We start from the raw sequence: 27,341 nt of genomic DNA, 5'->3' as shown, positions 1-27,341 counted from the left end.
AGGGCAAATGAATTCGCTGCTTTGTGCCTTCAGTGATATGGTCCCCCAGGACCCAGGAAGGGTGTTCTATAGTGAAGGTCTTCCTCAAGTGTTCAGAGTAAAGACATGTCCAAACGCTGCAATCCCGAAGCCACGGGGGGACACTGCTTTGTAGGAAGTTATTATACCTCCTTGAACTGCTTTATCTTTTACATCACTTCTCTCATTTTAGAGCCGTTTTTTATTGCTAAACAAAATTTCAGAACATATGTATGGAAAATATACAAAATGTGTGATAGGACCCTGATAGCTGAGGGGAATGTATGTGATGAAATTAGGTGCAGAGGCAAGAGTACCTTACATCTATTAGACTGCAGGCTTTATATCAACAAGGATGGTTTCTTCCATATTTTCCCTGAGATATTTCCTGACATTTTTCAAGTGAAAAATTACAAGTTTAAAAGGGTATGTTCTCTTCAGAGGAGCTCTTTAAAGATCTTGCATGCAGCAGCTGATATTTCAAGCTGTTGAATTAGTAGTTCTGGGTTTCCTTTTGTACTTGTCTGTGCCAAAATGCGATTAGTTGTTTCAGCCCACTCATACCCTTGGTTTGAGATGTCTGTGCATTAAGTTAGAAGGGAAACAGTCATGTGGTTCAGGGCCAATATTTGATCTGCATTATAATTGTTAACGTTTTTTTCCTACATAGATTTTTCGAGATATGTTGCCAGGAAATTTTAAAGCAGCAAGTTCTTGTTCTGAAGTGCTTTCTCATTCCATATTTTGTTCTGCTTCTGGAGACATGCAAGACACCAAAGGCCTGTCTGTCAGGAATTGGGGGAAGAAGGGGAAACAGGTGCTGACATTTGGCTGCAAGCTATTGAAAGCAAAAGGAAACTCCAGGCTGGAGCAGACGATGCAAACAAAGCACTTCGATTTACAGAAATTGTCTTAAGGGGAATCTCAACAACATGGGCAGGACAGTGCAAAATACTGTTTGCTGAAATTAGTATTAGCCGTTAAGTCACAAAAGATTTGGCAGCTAGTCTAATGGCATCAAACTTAACAAGTATGAACATCCAGGATTTGACTAATACTTTTATATGCTCAGAATAATGCTCTCCCTGAGGAGTTATTGTAGCAGCTCGTGAGGGCCGGAGTCAGCTGCTACAACAGGACTCAGACATTGTGGCATACACGTGTCATAGCTGTTGTGTACTTCATGCTTTCCCCTTTCTTGATCGGCTCTTACACACTGCTTTCGTTACCATCCCTCTTGGAGGAAACAAAGACAAGTGTGCGCCAAATAGGAAAGGGTGGTGAGGAAAGCCCTGGTGAAATTGCTGGGAAGATGTTAAAGGCAGCAGCCTCAGTGGAGTCACTGTCTTATCATGTCACATGTGCAGCGACTCACTTAAATTCAAAGGCTACTGTAAAAACACAGGAATGTCAATAAATTCACACAATAGGCAATATTTATGTCTATTTTAAAGCTGAATGTTGTTCATATTTTGGGTATGGATTTGGCGTGAAAATCTGAATGACTAGAACAGGATTTTTTAAGGCTTTTATTAGGGAACTGTGGTAAACACTTTGAATTAGCGTAGCATTTGCAGAAGAGCGGTAAATGTCCTACGATGAATCAGGTCATCTGGAAAATGACACAAGAAATCTAATGCTGGGCACAATGTTCAAGAACACAAAATTCCACTTTTGGGGTAGGAGAGGGAAGAGGTAAGAAAGTTCCGTCCTTGCCAAAACAACGTGTTTCACGCTCTTCTTCAGTCTCAAACACGTGAATGATCCACCACCATAGATCTGCCACCAGGAAAGACACTGGTCTTGTGTGTGGAGGGGTTGAGGGAATAAAGAAATGAGATGCCTGTAAGACTGAAAGATAAGGGCTTTTCCTGCTGCTGCTGCATCCCCTAACTTCGGCTGCCATGTTGTTCTCACCAAAACATCTCTTATCAATTTGAGAGGGAACAAATCCGTGCTATTCCTGTAGTCAGACATGTAATTTGAAATACTTAGTTACTTGAATAAACAGTTCAAGTCTGTAGAAAACCTTTCAGAGGGATCAGCTTTGTTAGAGAGCATCATCAGCTGTTTTCCCAACAGAGTGAAGATGTATTCTCTTGGGTATCTATTATACCCTCTTTATTCAGCCACGTTCAATAAAAACGCAGAAATAAGTGGCTGAAAGGCAAATAGCGAATCTTAAAATGTTATAAAAAAGTAAGTGATTCTTTTAAAGCAGAGAAGCCTTATTTGGGTTCAATGTGTTTTTTGAAATTTCAGGCTTCCATGAATACTGAGCCCATCGTAACTGCTTGTTGGAGAGGTGGGGATGAGCCTGTGAGGAGGAGTCATCCACAGGGGCTTTGCAAAAGTTTAACATCTGACAAACAAGCACCTGCTATGGCGAGGACAAGGTTTTAGTTCTAGGAATTTCATAAATATTTATTTTTCTATGAATATTTGGTTGCATCTTGCCGGAATATTAATATTTATATTTTCTCTACTTTCACAGTTGTTTTAGAGTCAGAAGAACCAGGCATCGCGAGTGTGTCTGCTAAAACACAGAGCTAAATTTAAACGGCACCGTTTTATTTAATATCGCTAAGACAGAATATTTTAGCTCTTTTGGTGCGATGGTATTTGGAATAAAATGTTCTTTCACTTTCTAAAGCTCAGATACGCGGAAATCTCTGCAACTGCTGGGAAAACGCTGTTTTGAAGAGAAACGGAGTACTGTGAAGGGGCTGGTTCGGTGCCTGGCCGCAGCACTGCCCCCCCTCGCAGGCCAGGCCTGCTGGTCGGTGACCTTTTCCATCTCTTTAGCACAAGCGCGAATAACATCCTACCCCCCAGCGTGGGGTGCCCCGGGGCCTGGGGAGCAGCCCGGGGCTGGGCCTCTGCCCTGGGCCCCACATTTTGGGGTGGGCTGCTGTGCCCGGTGCAGTACTGGAGGCCGGCAGGCCGAGCCTCCACCAAACTACTTCCATCACCGTTCCCTGGCTTTCTGTGTCAGCAGGCCGCGGAGGCCGCAAGCGACGAGCTCTCCAGGGCGGAGGGAAAGTGGCTGCGTCTGTCAGCCAGGCCCAGGCCGCCGGCAGCCGGCCTCGCCGCGCCCGGTGTCGGGGAGCGGCGGCGGCGGGAGGAAAGGGCCCGGCGGGGCCCGGCCAGGCCCGCGTCGCCATGGCGACGGCGCTGGGCTGCTGCCATGGCGGAGAAGGAGGGGAGCAGCGAGGGTAAGGCCGGGCCGGGGCCGGGGCCGGAGCCGGAGCCGGGGCCGGGGCCGGGGCCGGGGCCTCCCGCCCCACAGGCTGTGCGAGAGGGCTGGCTGGGGAGACGGGACGTCGCCGGGCGCCGGCCGAGCGGGGGCGGCCTCCAGCGGCGAGAGAGACGGAGGCCGGCGGGGTCTGCCCTTCACGGGGCTGGTGCCGGGATGGCAGACGGACACGTACTGAGAGACACAGACATATACATGTGTGTGTATGGGTACATACGAATGCATACACACGCATATATTTATATAAATACACCTCCTGCCCCCCCCATGCCGTTCACGATGGCCACACCAGTGCCACCCTGCCTCAGGCCTGCGCCGCCTCGGCCAGGAGCTTCTCCCCAGCACTCCCTGTCACCGGAGATGCCACCAGCTGCCCGCTGCCATGCCACCCATGGCCAATGCCACCCACAGGCAATGGCCACGGGTGCTGGAAGCATTATGGTTGTGTTACGGCTGCGCAGGGTGCACCCATAGTTGATGGCGGCCGGGCTGACTGCCTGGTGACGGTGTGGGGTGGCTTCCAGGACAGCCGGGATGGCTGAAGTGGCCGCTGGAGCCAGTTGGCCATCGCCCCTTGCAGTCATTTCTGGATGCATCAGGCGCTCTCTGCCAGGAAAAAGTAATCTCTGCTGCTGATAGCACCACGGCTTATTTTTAGAGGCAAGCGTGTTCTACTTTAGGGAGTGTTGCCAGAAATTATATTTTACAGGCTAAAGGTAATTCCTCTTGTGAGGAGTATCGTTTCAACAAAAACGTACTTTCTGTACAACTCACAATACCGTGACCTCTAAAATCTATCCCTTCCGTAAGTAGACTTGTGGGTGTTGTGACAGTTTGAAAATTCTGAACATTGTATTTGAAATAATCTAAATAATGGATTGTTTCATATTATTTAGGAAAAAAATAATATAATCCATAGGAAAGTCCTGTATAAATAGTTGCTGTGGATGGTGCTGAGTAAGTAATTTGATTTTGGTAGAAGTATTTCCAGCATGTACTTTGTAGTATAGATATCATACAGAAATTAAGAAGTAACACTGATGTGGCTTCAGTGAGGACTGTTCTAAAAGCATTATTTCTTTTATATTGTTTTTCGTTTTTGCTTAGTCTTGTGAAAGCATATTTTTTGCATCTTTCTAGTCTTGCAAATGAAGCTGAGGCATAGTGCTGGCAGAGGTGGATAGAGACGATAGGATAACAGCCTAGAAGTCTGCTGAACCATCTGAGAAGGGGGAATCTGGTGTTCTGGCAGGATAACAGTAATATCGGGAAGTTCTGTCTCTGTATATTTTCGGCACCCATATGTATGATATTGAGATTCTGCACCATTTTGTCAATCTACGGGCAGAAGCTCTTGGAGAAGGAAGGTCGTGGGTTTTTGGTTGCTTGATTAGTGGCTTTTGATGCTGTTTTTGTAGTTTCAAAGTGACAATACTTTGTAAGAAGTTTAATTACTGTATTACTGAAGACAGACTCTCTTGTTGGTTTTTGTTTGGGGTTTTTTTGTTGTTTTTTTTTACACTTCATGTTTTTTAACATTGTGCAAAACAGTATTCCCAATAGAGAATCAGATGTCATCTTGTAGAGGAAAATCGTGCTGTCATCCTAAACAACCTTGACCCATAAGCTCCATTCCTGGCCTTACCAGTCTTCCTGGTGGACCATGGAAAGTGAAATACTGGGCTTTGGTTTTCTATCTGTAGAATGAGGATAAACCTGTATCACAAGGCATCTGACTTACCTTCTGTCACTCATGAGAATCATAGACCGCTCTTAGCAAACCAGTTGCATATTGCCCTATAAATGAGTCTCATTATTATAAAAACAGTTGAGATAAGCTAACAGTCAGTGTCTCATTAAACTGCAGAAGCAATCCCATTAGAATAAATCACTTACACCCATTTCAGAGTTGCTATTAGACTTCTTGAAGATAGCAATTAGAGGGTTAATTAGGATTCCTTGATTCCGGATTCACACATCAATCATGTTTTCTTCCGACAAGCATCCCACATCTATGCAAACTGCAACTTTTACTTTATTATGCTTCAAACAGAACAATAACATTAGTTGTATTGTCAAATAATTAGTCTTTAGGGTATTCTTCTTGGTTCTTTGTAGAACTGCAGTTCCACCAGCTTTCATGTTAAAGGTTTCCCTTAGGTCCTATTATTTTCAAGTTTTGTCTTCTTCAAAGTTAGAATGCCTGCCTAAATGTTTTACAGATGCACACGATGCACACAAGGAAAAATGGTGAAAGGCCAAATCCTGCAACTTCTTGTACGTCATGTTACTCACATGAGTATTACCCTCTCACTTATGCAATCCTTGTGAATAAAATCTTGTATGTGCATAAGTGTTAGACAGTAGCTACATGTTTTATGTATGAATTTATATCCCTACACTTGTGCTTTCCGCATTATTTAACGTTTTTTCTTCATACCTATCTGATCACACTAGACTGTTTTCTTAATCTTTCTCTTCTGTATATTTGCATGTATCTTCCCTCCTATCATTCTGTTTCTTTCCCTTTTTCTGCTACTTAATTCGGTCTGTCTGTTCTTCCATTTGCTCTCAGATACCTTCTTTGTAATTTGACATAACATGTCAGATTTTCTAAGTTTTAATATCTCTGATCTCAATACTGATGTTACTAGAACCTGAAAGCAAAATGTCAGACCGGTAGTGCCTGAAGTAGAACTAGACAGAAGACAAGACATATTTTTCTCCAGCTGGGATTTAAGAAATCACGTGAAAGTACATAAAGGAGAAAACGCTCAGTGTTCCTATATCATTATGGTAATGTTATGTAATTGATCAGTATTAGCGTTTTTCTAAGACCATATTCTTTGTGCCAGTTAACACATATTTAAAAGGCAATTAATAAGTAATGAATTTTAATTCAAAAGGAAGTATATTAAATTGTCTGAGCTCCTGTTTCACCCACTTACACCCATATGAAACCGAATAACTAGTTCTGGACAACAGATGTCCTCCAGAAAGATACCTGATTCTGATGTGAAGACCTACGGAGGTGGTGAATAACCGTTCTGTGATGGTGGTTTTCTCTGGTAAATGACTAGTAGTTGTCCTGGGTAGTTTGAGTTACAGCTGCAGTATGTAATCAGGCTTCACAGATCCTCTTCCCCACTTATGAAGCAGTCATGTGGAGGTTGTTAGTGGAGATGGGAAAGAGTTTTCACCCCACTTTTAGCGCTTTATGTAAATACAGTAACTACATTCAATCATACGTATATATCTGCTCTTTAACTGCCACGGTTTGCTACTTGGCACGCTGGTGAAATCAAAGATTTACTGGAGTCTACATTTGGTAAGAAGTAGCTACATACCCGTTCAGCTACTACCTTCTTGCAAAGAGGCAGAGTTGCCCCTGCTTCACCAGCCCTGCCGAATCCTCCCGTGTCTGGAGGTAGGATCTAAACCTTCCCTCTCCATGTCACCTGGCTCTGCCTGGATTCTGTGTTGCTAGCGATATTGAAAATGTGCTATCACTGCTCATCCTGTTTTAATAAAGTTGCAAGTCCAAGCTTAGAGAGCCTAGTAGCTGCCGTGAGCGCTGTAGGCAGTTGTAACCATTATTTCTGCTTGGAGCACACTTAATTAACTAGAGAGTTTCAAATCTGACACAGAAAAGCACTTAAGCTGTGTACGGCTTTGGGGAATCCCGCTGAATGGGATAATATGATGCACATGATGCTTAAGCACATGAGTACATTTAAGGGTCTTGCTATATTAAGGATTTTAAAATGTATTTTTGAGAGTTTCACAAATAAGCCTTGGCATTTGAAAGGTACAAAAGCTACGGATTAAACACTCACAATAAACCTTCAGGCTAAAGTAGTCCATCAGAGAAATTATCTCTGATTTAAAAAGTAGCAGTGTTTCGTTTATGGAAAAAAAATACTACATTTGTATGAGGTGTTAAAAATAAGTAGCTTTCATAGGGCTCAAGCAAGCAATATTTCATCTCTAGAAGAAAATCTGAATATATGAGATCACTTAGGAAATCAGTGTGCAGTTTTATCACAGTGGAATTTACAGATGCAGATGAACACTGAATATTTTTGTATCCTCTTGTTGACATTGCTGTGAGAAATCACATGAGGAGAAGAGTTTATAGCTTTTATTAGACTGTAATGCAGTTTAACACGCACCTTGACAGCAATCTGAGTTATGTTTTAATAGTTGTACTTATTTGAGAGAGATACAAAAAATAAATTTTGTCCATCTCCCATGGACAAACACAGGCTGTAGATCCAATCCCCTTGGCTACACTCTGCAGTAAAAGTTGATCTCAAATGGATGTAGAATAGGTAATTGCAGATTGACAGGTTTCTTGTTTCCATGGTGCATAAAATGGCAGAAGTTTTTCAGTTTGGCTCTACTTCTAGCTGACTTACTGAATAAAAAATTGGCTGGTGTGCAGAAAGGCTTTAAACTTTTTTGTCTTTTAAACAATGCCAACCAGCAGATACGCAGTGCTGACAGGGAGCTCAAGAACTCCCACAAATTATCTTTCCAACAATAGTTAACATGTTATTAAGAATTTCCATGTCTACATACTAATTATTCTGAGGTCTGTGGGGTTGGAGGTTTTTTTTTTTTTCAATTTAGGAGTACCTTTATTTTGTGTGAGCAAATACTGCTTTGTTGCTATTGGCAAGAAAACCTGGAGGGCTAAAGGTTGTGGAAGGGACGTGGTCTTTCGGGTAACAGAGGTCTGACAAGAACCTGTGGTCGAATGTGCTCGGCGTTTCGCCCCCAGGTGGGAGGTGGCCGAGCAGACAGGGGTACTTGTCACCCCACTGCTCTGCCCTGCCCAGATCGTGCCATGGGGTCCAGCTGCCACTGCTGTGGTTTCTATCATGGGGGTATGGTTGAGGTGGGGCATCAGAAGGTGCAAATAGCTCCTGCACATCATGTGAAGTATCCTGAGGGGGAAGTAGCTGCGGCAACGATGTCCCAGCCCAGCCTGTGCGGAGGTGGGCCCTGTGCATCGGGGAGGGCACAGGGCAGTGGGAGATGGGGCTCAGGGCACTGCAGAAGGTGGCCAGAGCCCCCTGCGTGGAGCTCGCAGGTACCCGGTGTGGGGGTAAAAGTGTCCTGGTTTGAGGTAAAACAGAACCAACTTTCTGTTCAGTTATTTTATTTCTTAGCTAGGCCTCTTCTAACTCTCTGAAATTAACAGCATGTTGTGTCTGAAATGGTTCATTCAGAATGATAAGACAGTTTGTGCCAAGGAATGGTACGCAGCGAGGCTCTTGATTATACTTATTGCTGTAACAACCAAGGTCAGCTAATTTCGTTATTTGCCCCGTTGGAGGGTCGTAAGTGGAAAAGCGTGGAGGGGTCCCACCTGCAGGGAGGAGCGGACAGGACAGGTGACCCAAAATTGACCAACAGGGGTATTCCATCCCATCTGCCCCATGCTCAGCGTAAAAGCTGAGGGATCAAAGGGTCAGTTCTCTTTCTTCAATGGCTGACGTCTGAGGAGGACCCTGTCTGTTCATCTGCCTTTGATCCCGATCGGTGGGTTCCTGACTCCAGCTCTGGAATCCAGTTCCCACCCGCCGCTGAGTCCAATCTGGGACTTCCCCAGTGCCTGCCGGTGACGTCATCCCGGGAGCTTAATACGGTTTTGTATATACTGTATCTATTTCCTTATTTTCCTTTTTATCTCATTATTAATGTTTCATTAAAGTAGTTTAGTTTCTTCTAAACTCATAAATCTCTTTCTCTCTCCTCCTGTCTGTATGAGAGGCTGAGGGGGAGCATCTGTCACCGGCCATTGGCCAATTTGGCCAAAACCATGACAAAAAGCTATCAGCATGGTAAGGGGCAGGAGGTCCCAAAACTCACCTCTGGCCCCCATGGCTTTTGAGGCTGGATTAAGTGCTACCTAACAGGTCTTGGGAGATATTTTTGTAAATGGTCTTTAATTGTAAATGTCCATCTTCAAGAAAATAGGGACTCCCAACTTTTTGGAAATGTGACATCCTTACTGTTCAATGCTACATAGGCGTGGGTAGTACGTGAAAGCCCCATGAATGAAAAGATAGCAAGAGATCCTTGAGTCCAGCCTGGGGTTCCATACAACCATAACTTTCAAAAGTTTAACAAGCTCCATCTTAAAAATGGTAAGGATTGTCGTGTTGCTGGTGTAAGGTCACAGGAGGTTCTGGACCGCTACTGCTGATGGTCAGGTTGAAAATTAGATGTGAATTCTGAAACTGATCCATGAACAGCTTGTATCCTTTTTTCCCCTGTTTACCAGCTTTCTCCTTTAGCTTAGCCTGCCTCAAATAGTTATAGAAATAAGTCTTATTCCCCCTTGATGGTAAATGTAAACATCTTAAATTTGTCAGCTGAAATGCTGTTCAAATTCAGAATATTACTCTTAGGCAAACAAAAAGAAAAAATGGAGGTTCATATTAATTCGCATAGCTGCAGCAAACCTCTGTAATCCCTTGCCATTTTGTTTCGCTGTAGCAGTCTTCCTCTGCTTGGTCAGAGCCCTCATGCCAGAGTAGTGCAGATAGAATTGCAACCAGTCTAGAAACTGTATATTTTTTAACCCATTTGAGACCCTGTCAGGCAAATTGAAGGGCTTGTGATACGTTACATAGTAACAGCATGTATTAAACGTCATACTTAAACGCCCTCATTCTGACCTTATATTGTAGATCGTTACGGTTCTTTCAAAAGCAGAAAGTTTACAAACTGCTGTATTCTAGCCGAGCTACTGTGGTGCTGCAGTTAAACTTTAAAATGGCTTACGTTTAAAGTAAATTAATTCTCAGAGTACTAATATCCACTTGATTCTGGTCCCTGGTTCCTGACTGCTTGTGCAGAGGCAGCGCACTAGGCATATTCGATTTGCGAGGTGTCGGGTGCTGCCATACATGCAGTCAGATGCACGTGCACATTGGTGACAAGTTATGCAGTGCCCTGTGGGGGCCATCCTACGTCGTCGGCAGTGTGAGCTGCTGCTGTGGAGCACACAGCAGCCTGCGCGTCACTGCATTTTGGTGGACCTTGGTGTGGGGCATACATGTTGTAGGCTGTGTGTGTCGGAGTTGTCCTTTGTGGCTCTGCCATCTGCTTCTGGGGCCAGCACTGTGTGGAGTCCAGGAGAAATGGAGACAAGTGCCTTCTGCGACCACACAGGGTAGTGGCATGGGTTGTGTGCTGCCGGTGTCGCAGCCTCTGTAAGCTCTTCCTTTTCAGCAGCAGCTGGAGGTATAGCAAGGCTCTCAGCATCACCAGGAGAGCTATATATCCTCACAGGGCAGTTGGCTGTTAGTGATGAAAGAGAATATAAGTACAGGCTAGACATAACTCTTTCATTATACCCAGGTGTGGCTGAGATGAAAGATAGGGAACAAATTACAACAATGGAGATTACTGTTTTTGCCAGCTCTGAGCCGCAACAGGAGTGCTGACTGGTACAACTGCCAGAGTTGGGATTTCAGGGATGTGCAAGACATCCCTAATGGAGATTTATGCTGAGCTTATCTCTGCCTTATGAAAAGGGAGATTGCATGCACCCGGTATTGACTTTTAAAAAAGTATCACAATTATTTTTTGCAGGCTAACATGCATCAAGTACTGGCATTTCTTTCACTTCACTGTAGGAAGGATAACATCATGACTTTCCTCAAGAGAAATATTAGTTGTATGTTTGTAAATCACAGGCGTACAGGAGGCAATCCAGATCTCTGCATAGATGTGACTTCCTTGCTTTCTTTGGATGACTGACATATCTCCACATCCTCTGCTCAGAAGTGGAGATCTTTATATCAAAAGGAAAGGATTTTACCCCTATATTCTACAAGTTAGTGTGACAAAGCATGCTGTTTCATTGCCCTCAGTGTCAATTGCATGCAATGGCAAGTATTTGGCAGCTTGTCTGTGGACACCAGCTAGCGGAAGGAGAGCTTTGCTGTCAGAGCTGGACCTGTGCAAATGATTAGGGTGAGTGATATCACTCAGAGCTTGCTGCTTTGGCTCATGAAGCTCCAGGCTTTGTGAAGTCAGACCAGGCCACCGCTTGAGTAGCTGCAAAATGATGATGTGCTTGGCTGGCTGAAATCTAGGTCATAATAGAGACCTGTTAGGTCGAATTTGGATATATGTCTCTTCCTGAGAGTCCCTATTGCATGCTGCTTCCAAAGTAGTAATCTGCAACAGTTGTGAGGCCAGTGGAACTAGAGCAGCATGGCTATGGCCAACTGCTTGGGAAGACAGGCAGGGAGAAATCCTGAGAGCTGTAGTTGAACATTTCTTGCTGTGTCCTGATTGTTGCTCTAAAAATGTTACAGGTACTCCTGACATAAAATGTTTGACAGCTTACGAGATGAAAATGTGTGTTGTTATGATGCAGGACTCAATAGCTTTTCCTGTCCTGTAAAGCCACTGTAACTGTCCCATCCCATTGTCTTGAGGCCCTTCTCAGCCAACCCTCCCCTCCAAGAAGTGCAAGAAGGCAAAATGGGTTTGAGGAAAAAAAGAGATGTTTCAACACATGACCAACTATTAGGGGTGATAAAAAAAAAAGAAACTGGCTTTTCTGCAAGGACTCAGCAGCAACAAATGCACAACGTGTGGGCAAACAAACTTGTGTGAAAGCTGGGAAGAGAGAAACTGCTATTGTCAGGGTAGGCACTGTTGCGTTTTGGAGGATGCTCAGGAGGACTGCCAAGTGTTTTTGCTGTAAGTAACAATGACTCCAGATTCTTTCAAGCTCTAAAAGATTATCCCTACGTTTTTTCTGAGGTTTGGTGGTACACAGAGCATACTCTACATGCATTCCTTCTGTTTCCCAGTGCTATGTATTCTCCAGAGGATATCGGCAATAAGCTGTATGTTACTGTTCACAGCATGAGCCTGCACTATTTAATAAGGGGGTGATAGGGAGCTAGAATACAAGGAGTAAGGCACTTAAGAAGGTCAGGTCAGGGCTTTAGCTCTCACTATTGACTGTCGCAGAGCTCAGAGAGACTTTGTACTCAGGGTGATAAAAATCTGTAAGCTGTAGCTATAGGGAAAGGTGCAAAACAGCACAGCACAGTGCTTGTCACTGGGTGCTAACTGCAATACCCTAAATCTGGCTAATCTGATAGCTTTCTATGATGGCATGACCGGATGGATAGATGAGGGGAGGGCAGTAGATGTGGTCTACCTTGACTTCAGCAAGGCGTTCGACACTGTCTCCCACAGCATCCCCATAGGGAAGCTTAGGAAGAGTGGGTTAGGTGAGTGGAGAGTAAGATGGATAGAAAACTGGTTGAAAAACAGAGCTCAGAGGGTCGCGATTAGGGGCACAGAGTCTAGTTGGAGGTCAGTGATGAGTGGTGTTCCCAAGGGTCAGTACTGGGTCCAGTCCTCTTCAATATATTCATCAATGACCTGGATGAGGGGATAGAGTGCACCCTCAGCAAGTTTGCCGATGACACAAAGCTGGGGGGGTGGCTGACACACTGGAAGGCTGTGCTGCCATACAGAGAGACCTGGACAGGCTGGAGATTTGGGCAAAGAGGAACCTTATGAAATTCAACAAGGGCAAGTGTAGGGTGCTGCACCTGGGAAGGAATAACCCCATGCACCAGTACAGGTTGGGGGCTGGCCTGCTGGAGAGCAGCTCAGCTGAAAGAGACCTGGGAGTCCTGGTGGACAACAGGATGACCATGAGCCAGCAATGTGCCCTTGTGGCCGAAAAGGCCAATGGCATCCTGGGGTGCATCAAGAAGAGTGTGGCCAGCAGGTCGAGGGAGGTCATCCTCCCCCTCTACTCTGCCTTGGTGAGGCCGCACCTGGAGTACTGCGTCCAGTTCTGGGCTCCCCAGTTCAAGGACAGGGAACTGCTGGAGAGGGCGCAGCAAAGGGCTACCAAGATGATTAGGGGACTGGAGCACCTCTCTTATGAAGAAAGGCTGAGGGATTTGGGTCTATTCAGTCTGGAAAAAAGACGGCTGAGGGGGGACCTTATCAATGCTTATAAATACCTAAAGGGTGGGTGTCAGGAGGATGGGGCCAGGCTCTTTTCAGTGGTACCCGGGGACAGGACAAGAGGTAATGGGCACAAACTTGAGCATAGGAAGTTCCACCTAAACATGAGGAGGAACTTCTTTACCCTGAGGGTGACAGAGCATTGGAACAGGCTGCCCAGAGAGGTGGTGGAGTCTCCAACTCTGGAGACATTCAAAACCCGCCTGGACACGTTCCTGTTCAACCTGGTCTAGGTGACCCTGCTCTGGCAGGGGGGTTGGACTAGATGATCTCCAGACGTCCCTTCCAACCCTATGATTCTACGCCAAACAGCCAGGGGGACAGTGGGAGATGGCAGGAGGAGCTTGGGGCTGTGGCTTGGTGGACCTGCACATAGTCCTTAGAGCAGCAGCAGAACAACAGTAAGTTGGAGCTGGAGGAGGGCTGGGTGCCAAGTATTTGCTTGTGCGCTTCCCTGCTACTTAAAGGTAGTAATCCACCTGCACAGTATCATCCTGGCTGGTTAAAACAGAGAGCAGGAAACTTGCCTGTGCTGCTGTGTATGTGGGAATCCCAACTTGCATTGCCATTTCCTGGTGGAAGGGCTTCTGCCTACTGCCACCAGCAAGGAAGGAGATGATGGCCTCCACTGGACCATTTTTCTTGAATACGTAAAAGGAATGCTGTAGCATGGCTTACAAATTACTCACATAGAAAATGTCAGAATGTCTTGCAATTTTAACCTGAATTAGGCCAACTTGTGGTTTTCTTTTCTGACTTTTTTTTTTTCTGGGCATGCTGCTACGTCCAGAACACTTCATCAGCCAGAAAATCTTGTGCTGTAGTCAAGTCCTGGCTCCAGCCTGCACACCTGCATTTCCAAGGCCTGGACTAGCCCAGCTCACCTAGGTGCTGCTATGGGCCACTGCCTGGGCTTGTGGCTGATTAGGAGTCCCTGCCAGGGTCTGTTTTATCGTAATTGCTTTGACCTGGAACATGGTGCATGCTACATCCCAGCCAGCCACTGCACCTCTGTTTCTCCTCTTTGGCAGATGCAGACCAAATCATAAATTCATTTTGTGCAGTGAAAGTAGGAAAGACTCCTTCCATACCATCCCACCAAAAAAAAAAAATTGATCACTCATCAAACCTCAGCTAGTGCAGAGGCTTGAGAAAATTGAACTCTAGCTGTGTATAGCTAGGTAGTATTCCTTCATCATTTCCCAGGATTGCGGGCTTCTCTGCTGATTCTTATGAAGAATGGTGCTTCAGTATATATAGATATATATGTAAATATAGCATAACTGCACAGATTGTGTACAATAAAAACATCGGGGCATATTTTGTTGAGCCTTTCTTGAGATGCATGAAGTGCTGTGACTGACATGGATTGATGTGTACCTGTTTTGCATTACTCAGAATAACTGCCTACAAGGGAATGGAGTTTTCCCTGGCAAACTGTATGATTGTAGCATCCTTCCCTCATATGTCCCACGACTGGATGTACACTTAGCTTGCCCTCACCAACAAGCTGCTCAGGAACTCTTTGAACAGCAAGGAGGAAGGATTTTCTTGCCTGTAGGGCAGAGGAGAGACTAATTACTCCCTTTTCCCGAAAAATAAGTCTAATCTCCTGGAGCTGGGTCTAGACTGACAAGGACACAGTCACATGTGGCACCTGAAGAGGGGCAAAGATGATGATGACAAATGCACAAAGCTGGGGAAGGAGGTTCAGCAGAGCAAAGGAGTACTGTCCCAGAGGCAACAGTGCTCCAGGGCAAAGCAAGAAGAGTTGGCCAGTGGTGTCAGCTACCTCTGCCTGTGTGCATTTCTGTGCAGGGAGCTCAGCCAGGTAATAGGAAGGGCAGAATTGTATCCCTTACCACATCCTCAGTGCGTGCTCCTGCTTTTTGTTCAGTGGCAGAAAAGTTGCAGTCCGTCTTCCATATGCTTTCCTCACCAACAAACCTACCCCATGTCCAGCCCTTAGTGGAGTTTTACAGACTGTAAAACCTCCTTAGTGGAGTTTTACAGACTGCAAGCAGCAGTGTGTAACATTAGCAGGATTCCTGCTGGGACCCAGTCCCACTGAGCTACTCCTAACATTTAACATTCCCAGCCCCTCTTCTCTTCACTTGCAAGTTCTGCTTCGTTATAAATAGTTTCAGTAAGTTTAGAGTAAGTTTGGTTTACATTTTGTATATAGGAAGTCCTTAAGCCTTTTATTTCTTTGACAAACAAATTGCAATCCCCCATTCTGGAGACCTCCAGAAAGAAATGGGAAATTCCTCCAGGGAAATTAATGTCTGAGTTCTGGAAGCCTGGGCACAGGGACACTGTCAGGGTCATAGTATGGGAAGTGATGCAGAAAATAGTGGTTTATCGGTCCCCTCCAGCATATGGAGAATTTTGTGTTACAGCAGGCATCTGTCAAGGAATTTTTAGAAGTAGCAAGGGTATCCCTCTTAATTTGCCCTTCTCCATTCCCATAGGCAAATGCATTATCTGCAGCAAGCCCGGGCAGTAGTTGTAGTTCCACTGGGGCTTCATGCTGACATACTTTGCCATCTGCATCCCCTGGCTTTAAGAAATACAGAGCAAGCTCTGGACAGAGCAGGCAAACAGGATCCTGGTGAGGATGTGAGAGTCAGGTTTAATGCAGCAGCTGTTCAGGCTGTTATATCATTATGAATCAGGGCAGATAGGTATGAGTTATCAAGTACTGAGGATACAGAGTGACCTCTGTGGACTGGTGTGGGGGCTGTTTGCCCAGCACAGACCAGGCAAAATAATGACATCTTGCAAGAGCAACCAGAAGTGACAGCATTAAAATGGGTTTGATGACCTAGAAGGATGTGTACTGCCGAGGGAAAGAAATATTTTTTCCATTGATGAAGAACCATATTTGATCCAGAAGGGAGGGGAGTGGGCAAGATTGACTGTGACTCCAACACCTCCGGGGAGAGATAACTGGGACAAGAACTTTGTGAATGGTCCCTTTCAAATCAATGACACTTTAATATGAACTGTGTTTTGGAAGCAGTGTGAACTATGGATTTAAACACCTTTGGATATACTAGGTGATGAAAGGCATTGATTATTTATGGCTTTTTTTCCAGCTTGACACGGCATCCTCCATAGCCTGCTTTGTTCTATGTTATAGTGTCAGTTAGATTAAGATTTTTATGAGCAACTAGAAGCTTGACTGCTTATCAAGGCAGCAATAATTTCTGTACTTACTTTGTTTCTCAACAGTTGAATTACTTTGTTAATTGCCCCATTAGTTTTCTTAGTTTTGGTTCCCACATGTATTAAAACATCTCTGAATCTATGATAGATTAGAATGCCATGGCATTTAAAATACCATCTACTAAACAATCAAAACCTAGGTAATATTCAGGATATCTTGTTTCATCAGGTAAAGTTACTGGCAACTTGTAGCTCCATTAGTTGCTGCCAACTGACTGTCACAAACTGGATATACTTTGCATATTGGTATATGGTTGCATTTTCAACTTTGAGGTTGAAATGCACAGTTGTTATATCATTTTTAAAAATCTCTAATGAATTTGTCAACTTCTAAGTGAAATAACCAAAATATTTCCATTGTGGTTGATCTGAACTCTTTTTATTTTTTTTTTTTATTACTAGCTTAATTCTATAAAGTAATCTCATTTCCATAGCCAATGCTGGAGTCAAGATAGTGCTTAATTTTTTACATTACTTTATTATATATTTTGCCCACGTTACAATTGTCTTATGTAAAGAAGACAAAAAGGAAAAACGGTGTTTAATATTTTTGTGTCAGAATTTGAAGTAGCTTTTGCACTTAACTTTGCCACAGCCTTCATCACACTGACAGCCTGTATTTTATTATCAGACATGAAATTAATTACCTGATTTTTCTAAAACTATTTGCTGATGGTGGTTTTGTTCTCATGGTTATTCACACCACGTGCCATGGGGCTGTGCAATGTTGTTCTGATTGCTCTACACTGAGAGCTCCATTCTGTGTATCTATTTTTAAATATAGTCCCTTTATTTTTATTTTCTATTAGTTTTACGTAAGGCAGTTACTGTGATGGAAATTTTTCAGGTAATTTTTCAGCTCTCACAGGTACTCCCATTAAGAAAAGAGGTATGACAATAGGGTGAGGTTATGCTCTTAGTCCAAGGTTGCTCCCATAGATGATGATGAGTGTCGGGTTTTGGTTTTGTTGATTAACACTGTTGATGGGGTTTGCTTGTTTATCTGGATACCACATGGTGTATGCTGTGACAAGCATAAACAATAGGGAGCAATGATATAGCTAGTCCTCAACAATTCTGAAAAACATGAAAGAAAAAGCTTTTGCTGTTCTTGAGCCTTCATTTTTGCTTCTTTGAGAATGCTTGAAAGTGGCCTTTGCAGAAACCAGTTAAGCTTTTCTGTTCTTGTATAGGGAAACAGACTAAAATTCAGATTGCCTACGTATCATCTGTGATAACATGGGATGCTTCTCATCCAAGAAAGGATTATCCCTTTACTGAGTCTGCAGGCCATAGGTTGGATCCCCAGATTGGAGTAGGTACCACTGTCAGTGACGAGCTCAGTCTGTTCATTTCTTGGGAACTAGCACGTACCAAATTTCATGAAGCTGCATCTTTTGTCTTTTCATTCAATCTGAATGGCTAAATTCAGGTGACACATTTCCGATTGGTGCCATCAATATTTTGTGTCAACCTAGTTTTTTTCAGATTGCAGTGCAGGAATGGGTTTATCCCTTCTCTGGAGAAACGAAGCTGCTTTATAAACCTCTTGTTTTTCTTGAAAATCTGCTTGATTTGTCTTTACAGAATGAAGACTCTTCGATGAGCAGATATCTTAAATTATTTCATTATGTATCACAAGACACAAAGAAACAACGCTGCATATTATGCAAGCTTACAGCTTAATCATATTTTTCCTTCCTTTTCTGGTATCTAATATATTGATATCATACATGCTATAGGAGGTACAGAGTAGAGAAAAAATGTTTCTCTTGCCTCAATATTTTTAGAGTATGGCATACAATTACTGTTTCAGCATATTAGACTGACTGTACATTAACCTTCCTTTGGAATTAAGAAGGTCACTAGAAAAAAACTAATGTATGCCTTTTATTCTATAGAGCAAAAAGGTCTTGCCAGTAAGTCAGATTCAAATGGCCTCAAGATTGTTTTCTCTCTGTGTTCCTTTTCCTCAGTGATTTCCTTAAAATAGAATTAGTTAAATGCTGTAAGGTTTTCTACTTTGGGGTGGGGCAAGGTTTCTGAATTATTTTTAAGTCAATCAAGCTCCCCACACTTAACCTGAAGGCGACATGAACAATTGTGGCAGAACAATTTAGGGAGTCGCATACTTTGCTTTAGAGTTAGGAAAGAGAAGCGGAAGTATGGGAACACCTTACACTGATATCATCACCAAGAATTCATTTTATGACACTATATCGGCTTTTCCTTTTTCTTCTGGAAACACAATGTCATGATAAAACAGACGAGCTTATTTGAGAGTGTTTGAGCTTTCACCTGTGCTGGTGATGCTGAGTATTGTGACAGCTTTTTAATATCTTGACCTAGGTGGCAGTACATTTAACACTTGCTTAAAAGCCTAATTAGATCTCATAAGAGCTAATCAATAACCTCCTCAGAGTTGCGATTATGAATTCTCTTATTGGTTTTTTTTTTGCTTTGTATTTAAGCAAATATACATTGCATGCTTCTCATTAGAACTACAGTGAGATTTGGTTTTGGTTTTTTTTTTGTTTTTTTTTTCAATTCTTATGCCCTGATTTCCAGTAGTGGTTTTGTGAAGGATTTTGGATGAGGTTAGATGAAACAGTGAAAAATCAAAGACAAATCTCTTCTGCTTTTTAGCTCATCTCTTTCGTCCTTTTGCCCTGTATACCTAGATAATAAATTGGGAATTGCCCTTAAAGGGAACATGGTATTCTTCAAGAATAGCACCAATCTTACTTCTTACCGGGAAACTGTTCCTGCATCTTTCTAGGATTTTAACTCCATATTAAAGCTGCAAGGAATAAGATCTGTTTAGCTATTTTTGCTTGTTGGTGAAACCTTTCTTTTTGATCGTGCAGTAGGATCACTTTTTAAGCAGGGACTTCACACTTACTTTTTTGTACCTTTTCCACCCCTGGCTGGCTCAGATATACCTCAGATATACCTCATAGCTCAACCCCCTTCTCACCTCTCCTCTTCGATTGGCGTTGTATGGCAAGACAGAGTGTGTTACTTGTGATTTTGGGGATGATGGGAAGAGCTAGGATTTGTGAAGGATGGTCATAGGGCTTTATGGAAGAGTGTTGGAGCAGTGAGGGGAGGGTGGTTAAATACTGTAGCTTGGATCTGTGAGCAAAAAGAGAAGGTTCACTGAATTCCAGTGGAGACTGCAGGGGGCTTTAAGACTCACATTTTCTCATGTGTCTGCCTGCACAGTCATGTCCCCTCTCGTGCCCATTGCCTTCTTAAAAATGTTCCTTTTTCTTCATGGCAGTCTTTGCATCCCATTCCTGGTTTTTCAACTGACAGAACCAATGTTGCTGCCTGCCCTTTGGGTTGAAATAATGGCTAGCGGGAAAGAGAAGAAAAGGTGCTGGAGTACGTATCCATGGGTACAATTCTGTACTTCCTGCTCATAAGACCCAGTTATTGAATGGGGAAGTCTACAAAAGAGCTGTTGGTAACAACACTTTTAAATAAAACCAGAAAAACAACATGTAGATGACTCTAAAACTGTCTGTCACTGAGTTGGGGTTACCCAGTTGTGTCCCTTGTCGTTTCAGACTGACTAGTTCCATGAGGCAGCTCTCTGTGAGAAAGAGTTCCTGTCACCAGAGACCTCAGGGGTTTCCTCACACCTGCTTGTGACCATAACATAGTACCATGAAGAGGGGATGCAGTAATTAATGAGGTGTCCACATGCATATGGGAGTTTAAATATAAAATTGACTATATTTATTAAAATACACCTAGATTAATGTTTATAAAGATTAATGTTTCAGGTGTGTTCAGCAGCAACACTAAGTAATAAAATCAAGTCCACTGGTGCTTCTACAAATCAGCCCTTAATTTTACTCTTTACAGAGCATGAAAAGAGTTCCAGAGTTTCGCATTTTGTAAATAGATTCATCAGGCTGCAGTGGGATTCATTTAAATCTTTTCCTGTAAGCAGCAGACAGATGCTGTTCCCCAGCATTTTAGGTGGTTGTTTAATGTTGGCCTACCTGTCCTTTTGATACTCTTTTTTCTGCGCATAGTTTATCTTCAGTGAAAGGAAGGGTTGGCTTTTTGAACCATCAGAGCAACTGGCCCCAAGGAAGAAAAGAAAGCAAGCTCATAGAGTTAAATGAATGGTAGAATCTAGCAAATTGTATCAACTAGAAATCACTTTTTAAAATGCTCATTACTCAAGAGTCTGGCAGAGCCACATCTATTTAATTGCTTCTGTTCCCTACAAAGACTGAAGCTGTGGTCTTTGAAGAAGAAATGTCACAACTGAGGCAGGTGTGCTGCTTAAGAGCTGGCTTCAAATGGGCCTCAGAGTGCCGGGGAACAGTCTGGACAATCTGAAAAGGAACAATTCAGTCTGAAAGAACCAGCAGAATTAATTTGGGACTCCCAGCTCCCTGCCAGTCTTACTTAACAGGCAGCGTCTAGAGCTTTATCTAGTTCATGCTAAACAAACTGGGAAAATAGCAAAGGATAGTACAGGAAAGGGAACTGATAGTGAATACGCTTTTCAGTTAATGTATCTGAGGAATGCATTTTAAGACATTTTGTCTTCTTATTGCTTATGTGGTAGGAAAATAAATGAGAACAAGAAAATGAGAAAAAAAAAGTATCTGAAGCATTTTAGCAGCATAAAAATGGAAATAGTATGTCATCCCTAAAGGATGCATTTGAGGGGATAAGTAGGTGTAGGTAATGGAATACTTTTTGGCATGGAATGTTTCAATATTTATTTATTTCAGCCATTAGAAGAAATCAGATAATTTTGTCTTTGGTATTATGTATTGTTTTTCTAGTTAGTAGAATAAGCGAGTGAAATCTTTTATTCAATCAGAGCGTAGGTATTTCAGTCCTAAAAACTGCTAAAAAAATTGCTCCACAGGACAACATGAAACTTTCATTTATCTACCCATGGAGCAGACTCTCTTTGTACAGAAAGATTTCAGTACGTTAGAGCATCACATCTGCTGTGTTAGCTGCATGTCTGATCTCTTGATGCCCTTCTTGAAGGGGTCGTTTTAAACCTTTATCCATTACCTAGCCTAGAGCTGGAATCCATCTTTTTCTCCCTCCCAAAGAGAGGTTTAGAGTGAGTCATAGAAGTTTTCAGATAACTGGCCGCCATGGTTTCGGCTGGGATAGAGTTGACTGTCTTACTGGCAGCTGGTATAGTGCTGTTTTTTGGATTTGGGATGAGAATAGTGTTCGTAAAACACTGATGGTTTTGGTTGTTGCTAGGCAGTCAAGACCTTTCTGCTCCTCACATTGCCATGCCAGCAAGTAGACTGGGGGTGCACAAAAAGTTAGGAGGGAACGCAGCCAGGACAGCTGACCCCAACTGACCAAAGGGATGTTCCATACCACATGACGTCATGCTCAGTATATAAAACTGTGGGAAGAAGAAGGAAGGGGGAGACATTCAGAGTTATGGCGTTTGTCTTCCCAAGTAACTGTTACGTGTGATGGAGCTCTACTTTCCTGGAGGTGGCTGAACACCTGCCTGCCAATGGGAAGCAGTGAGTGAATGCCTTGTGTTGCTTTGCTTGCATGTGTGGCTTTTGCTTTACTTACTAAGCTGTCTTTATCTTCACTCACGAGTTTTCTCACTTTTACCATTCTGATTCTCTCCCCCATCCCGCCATGGGGGAAAGTGAGCGAGCAACTGTGTGGTGCTTAGTTGCTAGCTGGGGTTAAACCATGACACTGGCTTTGCCATGCTGAACTGTGTTGAGCATCTTTGACTTTCATCCCTAGAGGGACAACAAGAGATCTAGGTAATAGCTTATTAGGTGTTCACTCTTTTCACACAGAGTCTTTGAGAGGACCACAGTGTATTATATTTTCTTCCATGGATATGGCTCTTAATCACAACTTTCTCTCAGTTCTTCGAAGAAATATAGATTATCTAATACCTAGATTAAACCATTGAGTTAATTTCATATCAGGATCTTTCTTTGCCAGGACTCTTGAAACAGGTAAGATTAGTGTATACTATTTTCATGGAAGGCAAAGCTTGAAAAGGCTGGATGGCTGTATAGTCCCAGTACTGTAAATGTTTCCCTGCTTTCCCCTGGTTAGTTCTTATTTCTACAGAAGGGTCGCTCATCAAGCCAAGAATATACAGCTATAAATATTCCTTCAGCATTTCTGTATTGCCAGTTGTAGTGTACAATTGAAGTGCCTGATCTCGAGAACTAAGCTCCAACAGTCTACACTGGAGAATGGATCCAGGACTTCTTGAAGTCATTGAAAAACTCCCATCAAATTTAGCAGTTTGAGAGTAAGTCTTTAGTGCCCCTTCTACAAGGAATCAGGTCCACTTAGATTTAACTATGCTTTTTGGAAAGGAATTAAATGTGGTTCGTAGTGCTTAAGCACATAAAAGGCAGGGATTAGTGTCAAGCTATGAAAAACTGCAGATTGTCCTGTCTGGGGACTGAACAGGTCTCATCTTCCTCAGTGAGCTCCAGTCTCCAATCCATTGTACATGTAGCTGCCCATGCTTCCGTGAGGGGAATAGAGTCAGAAAGAGGAATACAGGCCTCTCTTCTCCTTATGTGTCCTCTGGGGGAGTTCAGTACTAAACACAGACAGAAAGCAGCAGGCACCTGTACCTTTATAAGGGGATGCACCTCTCTCCTATATGAAAAAGTACTTCTTTATAATTGGGTCAATCCACTACTATATTGAAGTCCTTGTAGCCTGTGCTGGGTTGACCCTGAGCAGCTGCCAGGCACCCACCCAGCCACTCTCTGCCTTCCTCAGCAGCACAAGGGGAGAAAATATGATGAAAAAGCTCATGGGTCAAGATAAAAACAGGGACATCACAAAGCCAATGTGTCTTTCAGTTCTGATACCCTTTGCCAGAAAACAGACATTTCTGTCATGAGGGCAAGAGAGTAAATGACAATAATGGCTGTAGACTGCAGCCCCAGGGATTCTTAAAATATTTGGATTGTGGAAAACCAGGTATGGATTTGTTATGTCAGTGGAAACAATGTCCAGTGGTTTAATGCTAGTCATAGCTGTTCAAAAACACTTTTAACACCAGATGAGCTTAAAGAAGAAAATAAATCTGTTCTGATAGAGAAGAGTTATGCTTTTATCATCATGTTGAGAACACAGAAGAGACAGCCACGTTCCCTATGGTGTCTCTGTGGAGGCCGTGGGGCTAGCTCACAAAATGCTGCCTCCTGAGAGCTGGTTTGCCATCTGGAGTTTGGGGCTGTATTTAGTCACAGGAACCAAAAGGTCAACTTCATAGCACTTGATTTCCTATATCCTGTGTTTTGGAGACAAATGACATTAATAAATGGGCAAAACAGTTCACTATTTATCCTGGTTTCCTTGACAGGGAGCTTTTTTTTGAGATGGGCCTCTTCCTCTCTTTACATTTTTCTCTTCAGAATTTATTTCCTAGTACTTCACTTACCCCAAGTATGATATTTCTGGCTTTAATGAGATATAACTGTGATAACTTGTGGTTCTTCTTTCCCCATTCTTTGAGATTGAGATAAAAAAAGCAAATGCAGAAAATTGCTCCTTTCCTTTCCCTGAGACTGTCTTCCTTTCCAAACTGTTACAATAAATTATTTACCATGAGACATATTCACTGTGCATGTATCGTAGCCATCTCTCTATTGCTGGTTCTCAGCTTTTCATACATTATGGCTAACTTAGTGGACATGAGAGCACTTAGGTTTCCTTGGATGCAGGAACCTGGATGAAGTGACTCAGCCCCATCTCAGGGCAAGCCTGGGCCTGGGTTCACCTTGCTCCTTCCACTGGCACCATGGCATCCAGGAAGGGCTTGTGGTCCAGAAGGAGCTGGGCACACCCTGAGCAGGGTCCACACCTGGACAGCTAGGTGATCACGCAGCTGAGATGCACCATTACCATGAGACTTGGTGTAGCTGCAAAGCCATAGCAAGGCCATATTGCTAATATAAATGACAGATTCTGCATTTAGAGTGGGGGTTTTTTTCAGAATAACTTACGCTTTTTCAAAGTACCTTTCCTGTCTGCCCTTTTATCAGTTTTGGTGGTTCTGCTGTTGCAGTTCTCAAATTGGAAATAAATCAGTTGCAACGGCTCAGTGAATCTTTCTTTTTCTTTTCTTATGTTTCTTTTTTGCAGATGTCGCAGTAGCTGAAATTGAGAAAAAGATTATGGAAGCTTTTGAGGTGTTTGACCATGAACGCAATAAAACTGTGGATGTCAGGTTTGTAAATATCTTCCCACAGAAATATTACAGTATCTAGTACAGAGATAAATAACTCCCTAAACCTGCCTCTGCTCTATCAGAAAATGTAATTGAAACAGTCCTTTTGTCCCTGATTGGGCAATTATGTCTTTGCTTGTTTAAAAGACATTTTGCATTGTTCAGTGGTTGAAACTGGCTTGAGAGAGGGATGCTGGGACTGGTGGAGTAAAGAGGCAAGAAGAAACTGCAGCTAGACAAGAAGTCTAAGGCCACAATTATTACTGGCAAATCTCTGCTCTGATAGCTCATTTGATGCTACAGGTCCCGGATCCTGTATGGATCCCCTCGCTTTCGGGATAGGCCTGGCACACCAGGGTGTGTCCCTGCCAGTGTGTGTCACCTGCTCTCAGTAGATGTCTCCAGCTGAAATGCATCCTGCTTGTCCCTCTTCCTCTGGGTTAATATGGGAGTTGGATGTGGCTCTGACAGGAAGGTGTTTTTAGGAGACTTGGAAGAAACTTGCACGTAATTTGATTATATAACATAATAATAACAACAACAACAACAATAATAAAGATGATCATACTTGATTGCACTAAAAGTCCATTTAGCCCAGCACCCTCATCTGAGCTACTTGTAGTTACCTGGGGGAAGAATATAAGGAATTGAGCAAATATGCAGTATTTCTTGTTGGCTTTCATACATCTGCCACATTATGATTAGAACGGCACCTGATTTTTCTTGGTCTTATGATAAATAGCAAACAATTGTTCTCTATTAATCTTCTTGACACCATTAATGATTTCATAGCCGTCTGTCACATCCGTCCTCCACCACAGTAGTTTAAGGATGAAGAGTCTGGATGTGTTTGATCTCTTAGGAGATTCTACTCCATAGCTCTGGCCATTCTTTTTTGTGCTCCTTCTTGTTCAGCTTTCTCCTTTTTGAAATAGGATGACCAGAACTGGGGGAATGGGATGCACAGATGGGAGTCAGGAGGGAGAACTGCATGCACTATACCTTTTGTGTGCGATGTTATGGAAATACAAACAAAATGTATGTCTGAGGGAGTAAGAAAAAGTTCAGTGGAAGATAAAAATATGGACTGTTAGACTGATCAGGGCATAATTGGCTACAAGATACACAGCAAAAGGCAGTCCAATTTAAAAATTCCTAAATAATCTTAATTCTGGTATTTTAAAAGTTTTAATATTTGACATTGCTACTTTAACTTTGTTTTAGCATAAGCATCCCTCCACATAGCAATATGGCTTTTGTTAGAAAATACATAAAACACAAATTTATGTCTCACTGAGCAGGTTCTGAAGTTGTCGTAAGCTGTAGTCATTAAAATTTACTGAAGTAAGTTTTCATATTTCCAGTTACTATTTTCACAAGAGTATCACCAGAGCTTTCAGTTATAAATCAATTATTGAGTATAGACACTGCAAAGGAGCGTGAGAACTGGTGAAACTGTTGTCATTAGACATTCCTCACAAAGTCAAATTGGAAAACATCTTTAGATGTTCCAAACATCTTTTCTACATTATAAGACAGAGGCAAGAGAGGTGCAAAATGTTCATGGGATGGTTTTAACAATGCATGCTTACTAGTGCCTCTAAATTTAAGGAATTATGGGCACTTCACAGAAGTGGGCTGGGCAATAGGACAGGCCCTGGCTGCTGGGTCCTGCCCTGCCATCCACCACGGGGAGCTCCTGCCACTGCCACCCCACCAGCCCTGGGGAGCCCCAAGCCCTCACTGCACCATGTTGGACTAGTTGCTTATTCGTTTATCATTTACCTCTGCAGTCCTGGCTAAATAGCTGTAAAGTTTGCTACACTCCTCACTCTATTATTTTATGGATATAGAGTTTGAGAAAATGTTACAACAATGAAATTGTACAAATAGGCTGTTTTAAAATGTATTCATTCAGTCACTAAGTCATAACATGTGAGAGGAGACGTTCAAAAGCTTATTTAACATAATAAATGCACAATTTCACATGAATTTTTATCCTAATACAGTTACTGACAATGAACAACAATTTATTGTCTAATTGTTCCTAGGTTCATATTGTGGGGCTGTATCACAATAATGGGATTATTAATGGTTTATTATCTTGTATCAGAAGGTGGCAGTACAGCACAATTCTTAACCACAATTGCAGACGTATGAATGTTGCTGCCTGAAATATCAGATTCCTGTGAAGAATATGGAAAATTACCCTGGCTTGAGAGGCCAGCATTGGTATTGCATGACTCCTAATGCAAATAAAAGTTAGTAAGAAATTAAGCATGAGGAAGACGGTATTGTTTCATGCTGCTTACAACACAATCTGAGTCAAGGGCTTTCATGATTTTGCAAATCTAGTCACCGCAAGTTTTATATGTAGGGTGAAAACTATTGCCCAAAATTTTGTTGTGTCTGTATTACAAAATCTGTATGAACATAAACTCCTTTTAATCATCATTTTTGTATGCTAAAAACTACACAGCAGAAACTGCAGCTGCTGAACTAAGTGAGAGGAAGTGGCTGGGAGGAAAATACAATTTCCTATCTGGGTCCTTTAAACTTCACGTTATTACCAAA

The 27,341-nt window shown here is 42.8% G+C and overlaps 1 protein-coding gene across 2 annotated transcripts in view; it reads left to right on the top strand.

Moving 5' to 3' along the window:
* Positions 1-3,113: 3,113 nt before the first annotated feature.
* The window catches only part of EFCAB2 (EF-hand calcium binding domain 2), a 35,277-nt gene continuing 11,049 nt past the window's right edge, over positions 3,114-27,341 (top strand). Inside the window, exons 1-2 of one of the 2 annotated variants that reach the window (XM_054195942.1) lie at positions 3,114-3,233; positions 24,683-24,767. In XM_054195942.1, the coding sequence (XP_054051917.1) occupies positions 3,206-3,233; positions 24,683-24,767 (113 nt within the window). In that variant the 5' untranslated portion in view covers positions 3,114-3,205. Of the gene's footprint in view, positions 3,234-4,067; positions 4,080-24,682; positions 24,768-27,341 lie in introns of those variants that run through there. The other variant, XM_054195943.1, reaches the window with a different exon arrangement.

The sequence above is a fragment of the Rissa tridactyla genome, chromosome 3 (assembly GCF_028500815.1).
Source record: "Rissa tridactyla isolate bRisTri1 chromosome 3, bRisTri1.patW.cur.20221130, whole genome shotgun sequence".
Lineage (NCBI taxonomy): Eukaryota > Metazoa > Chordata > Aves > Charadriiformes > Laridae > Rissa > Rissa tridactyla.
Note: the sequence above shows the minus strand (reverse complement) of the source record. Positions and strands in the feature narration are given on the sequence as shown.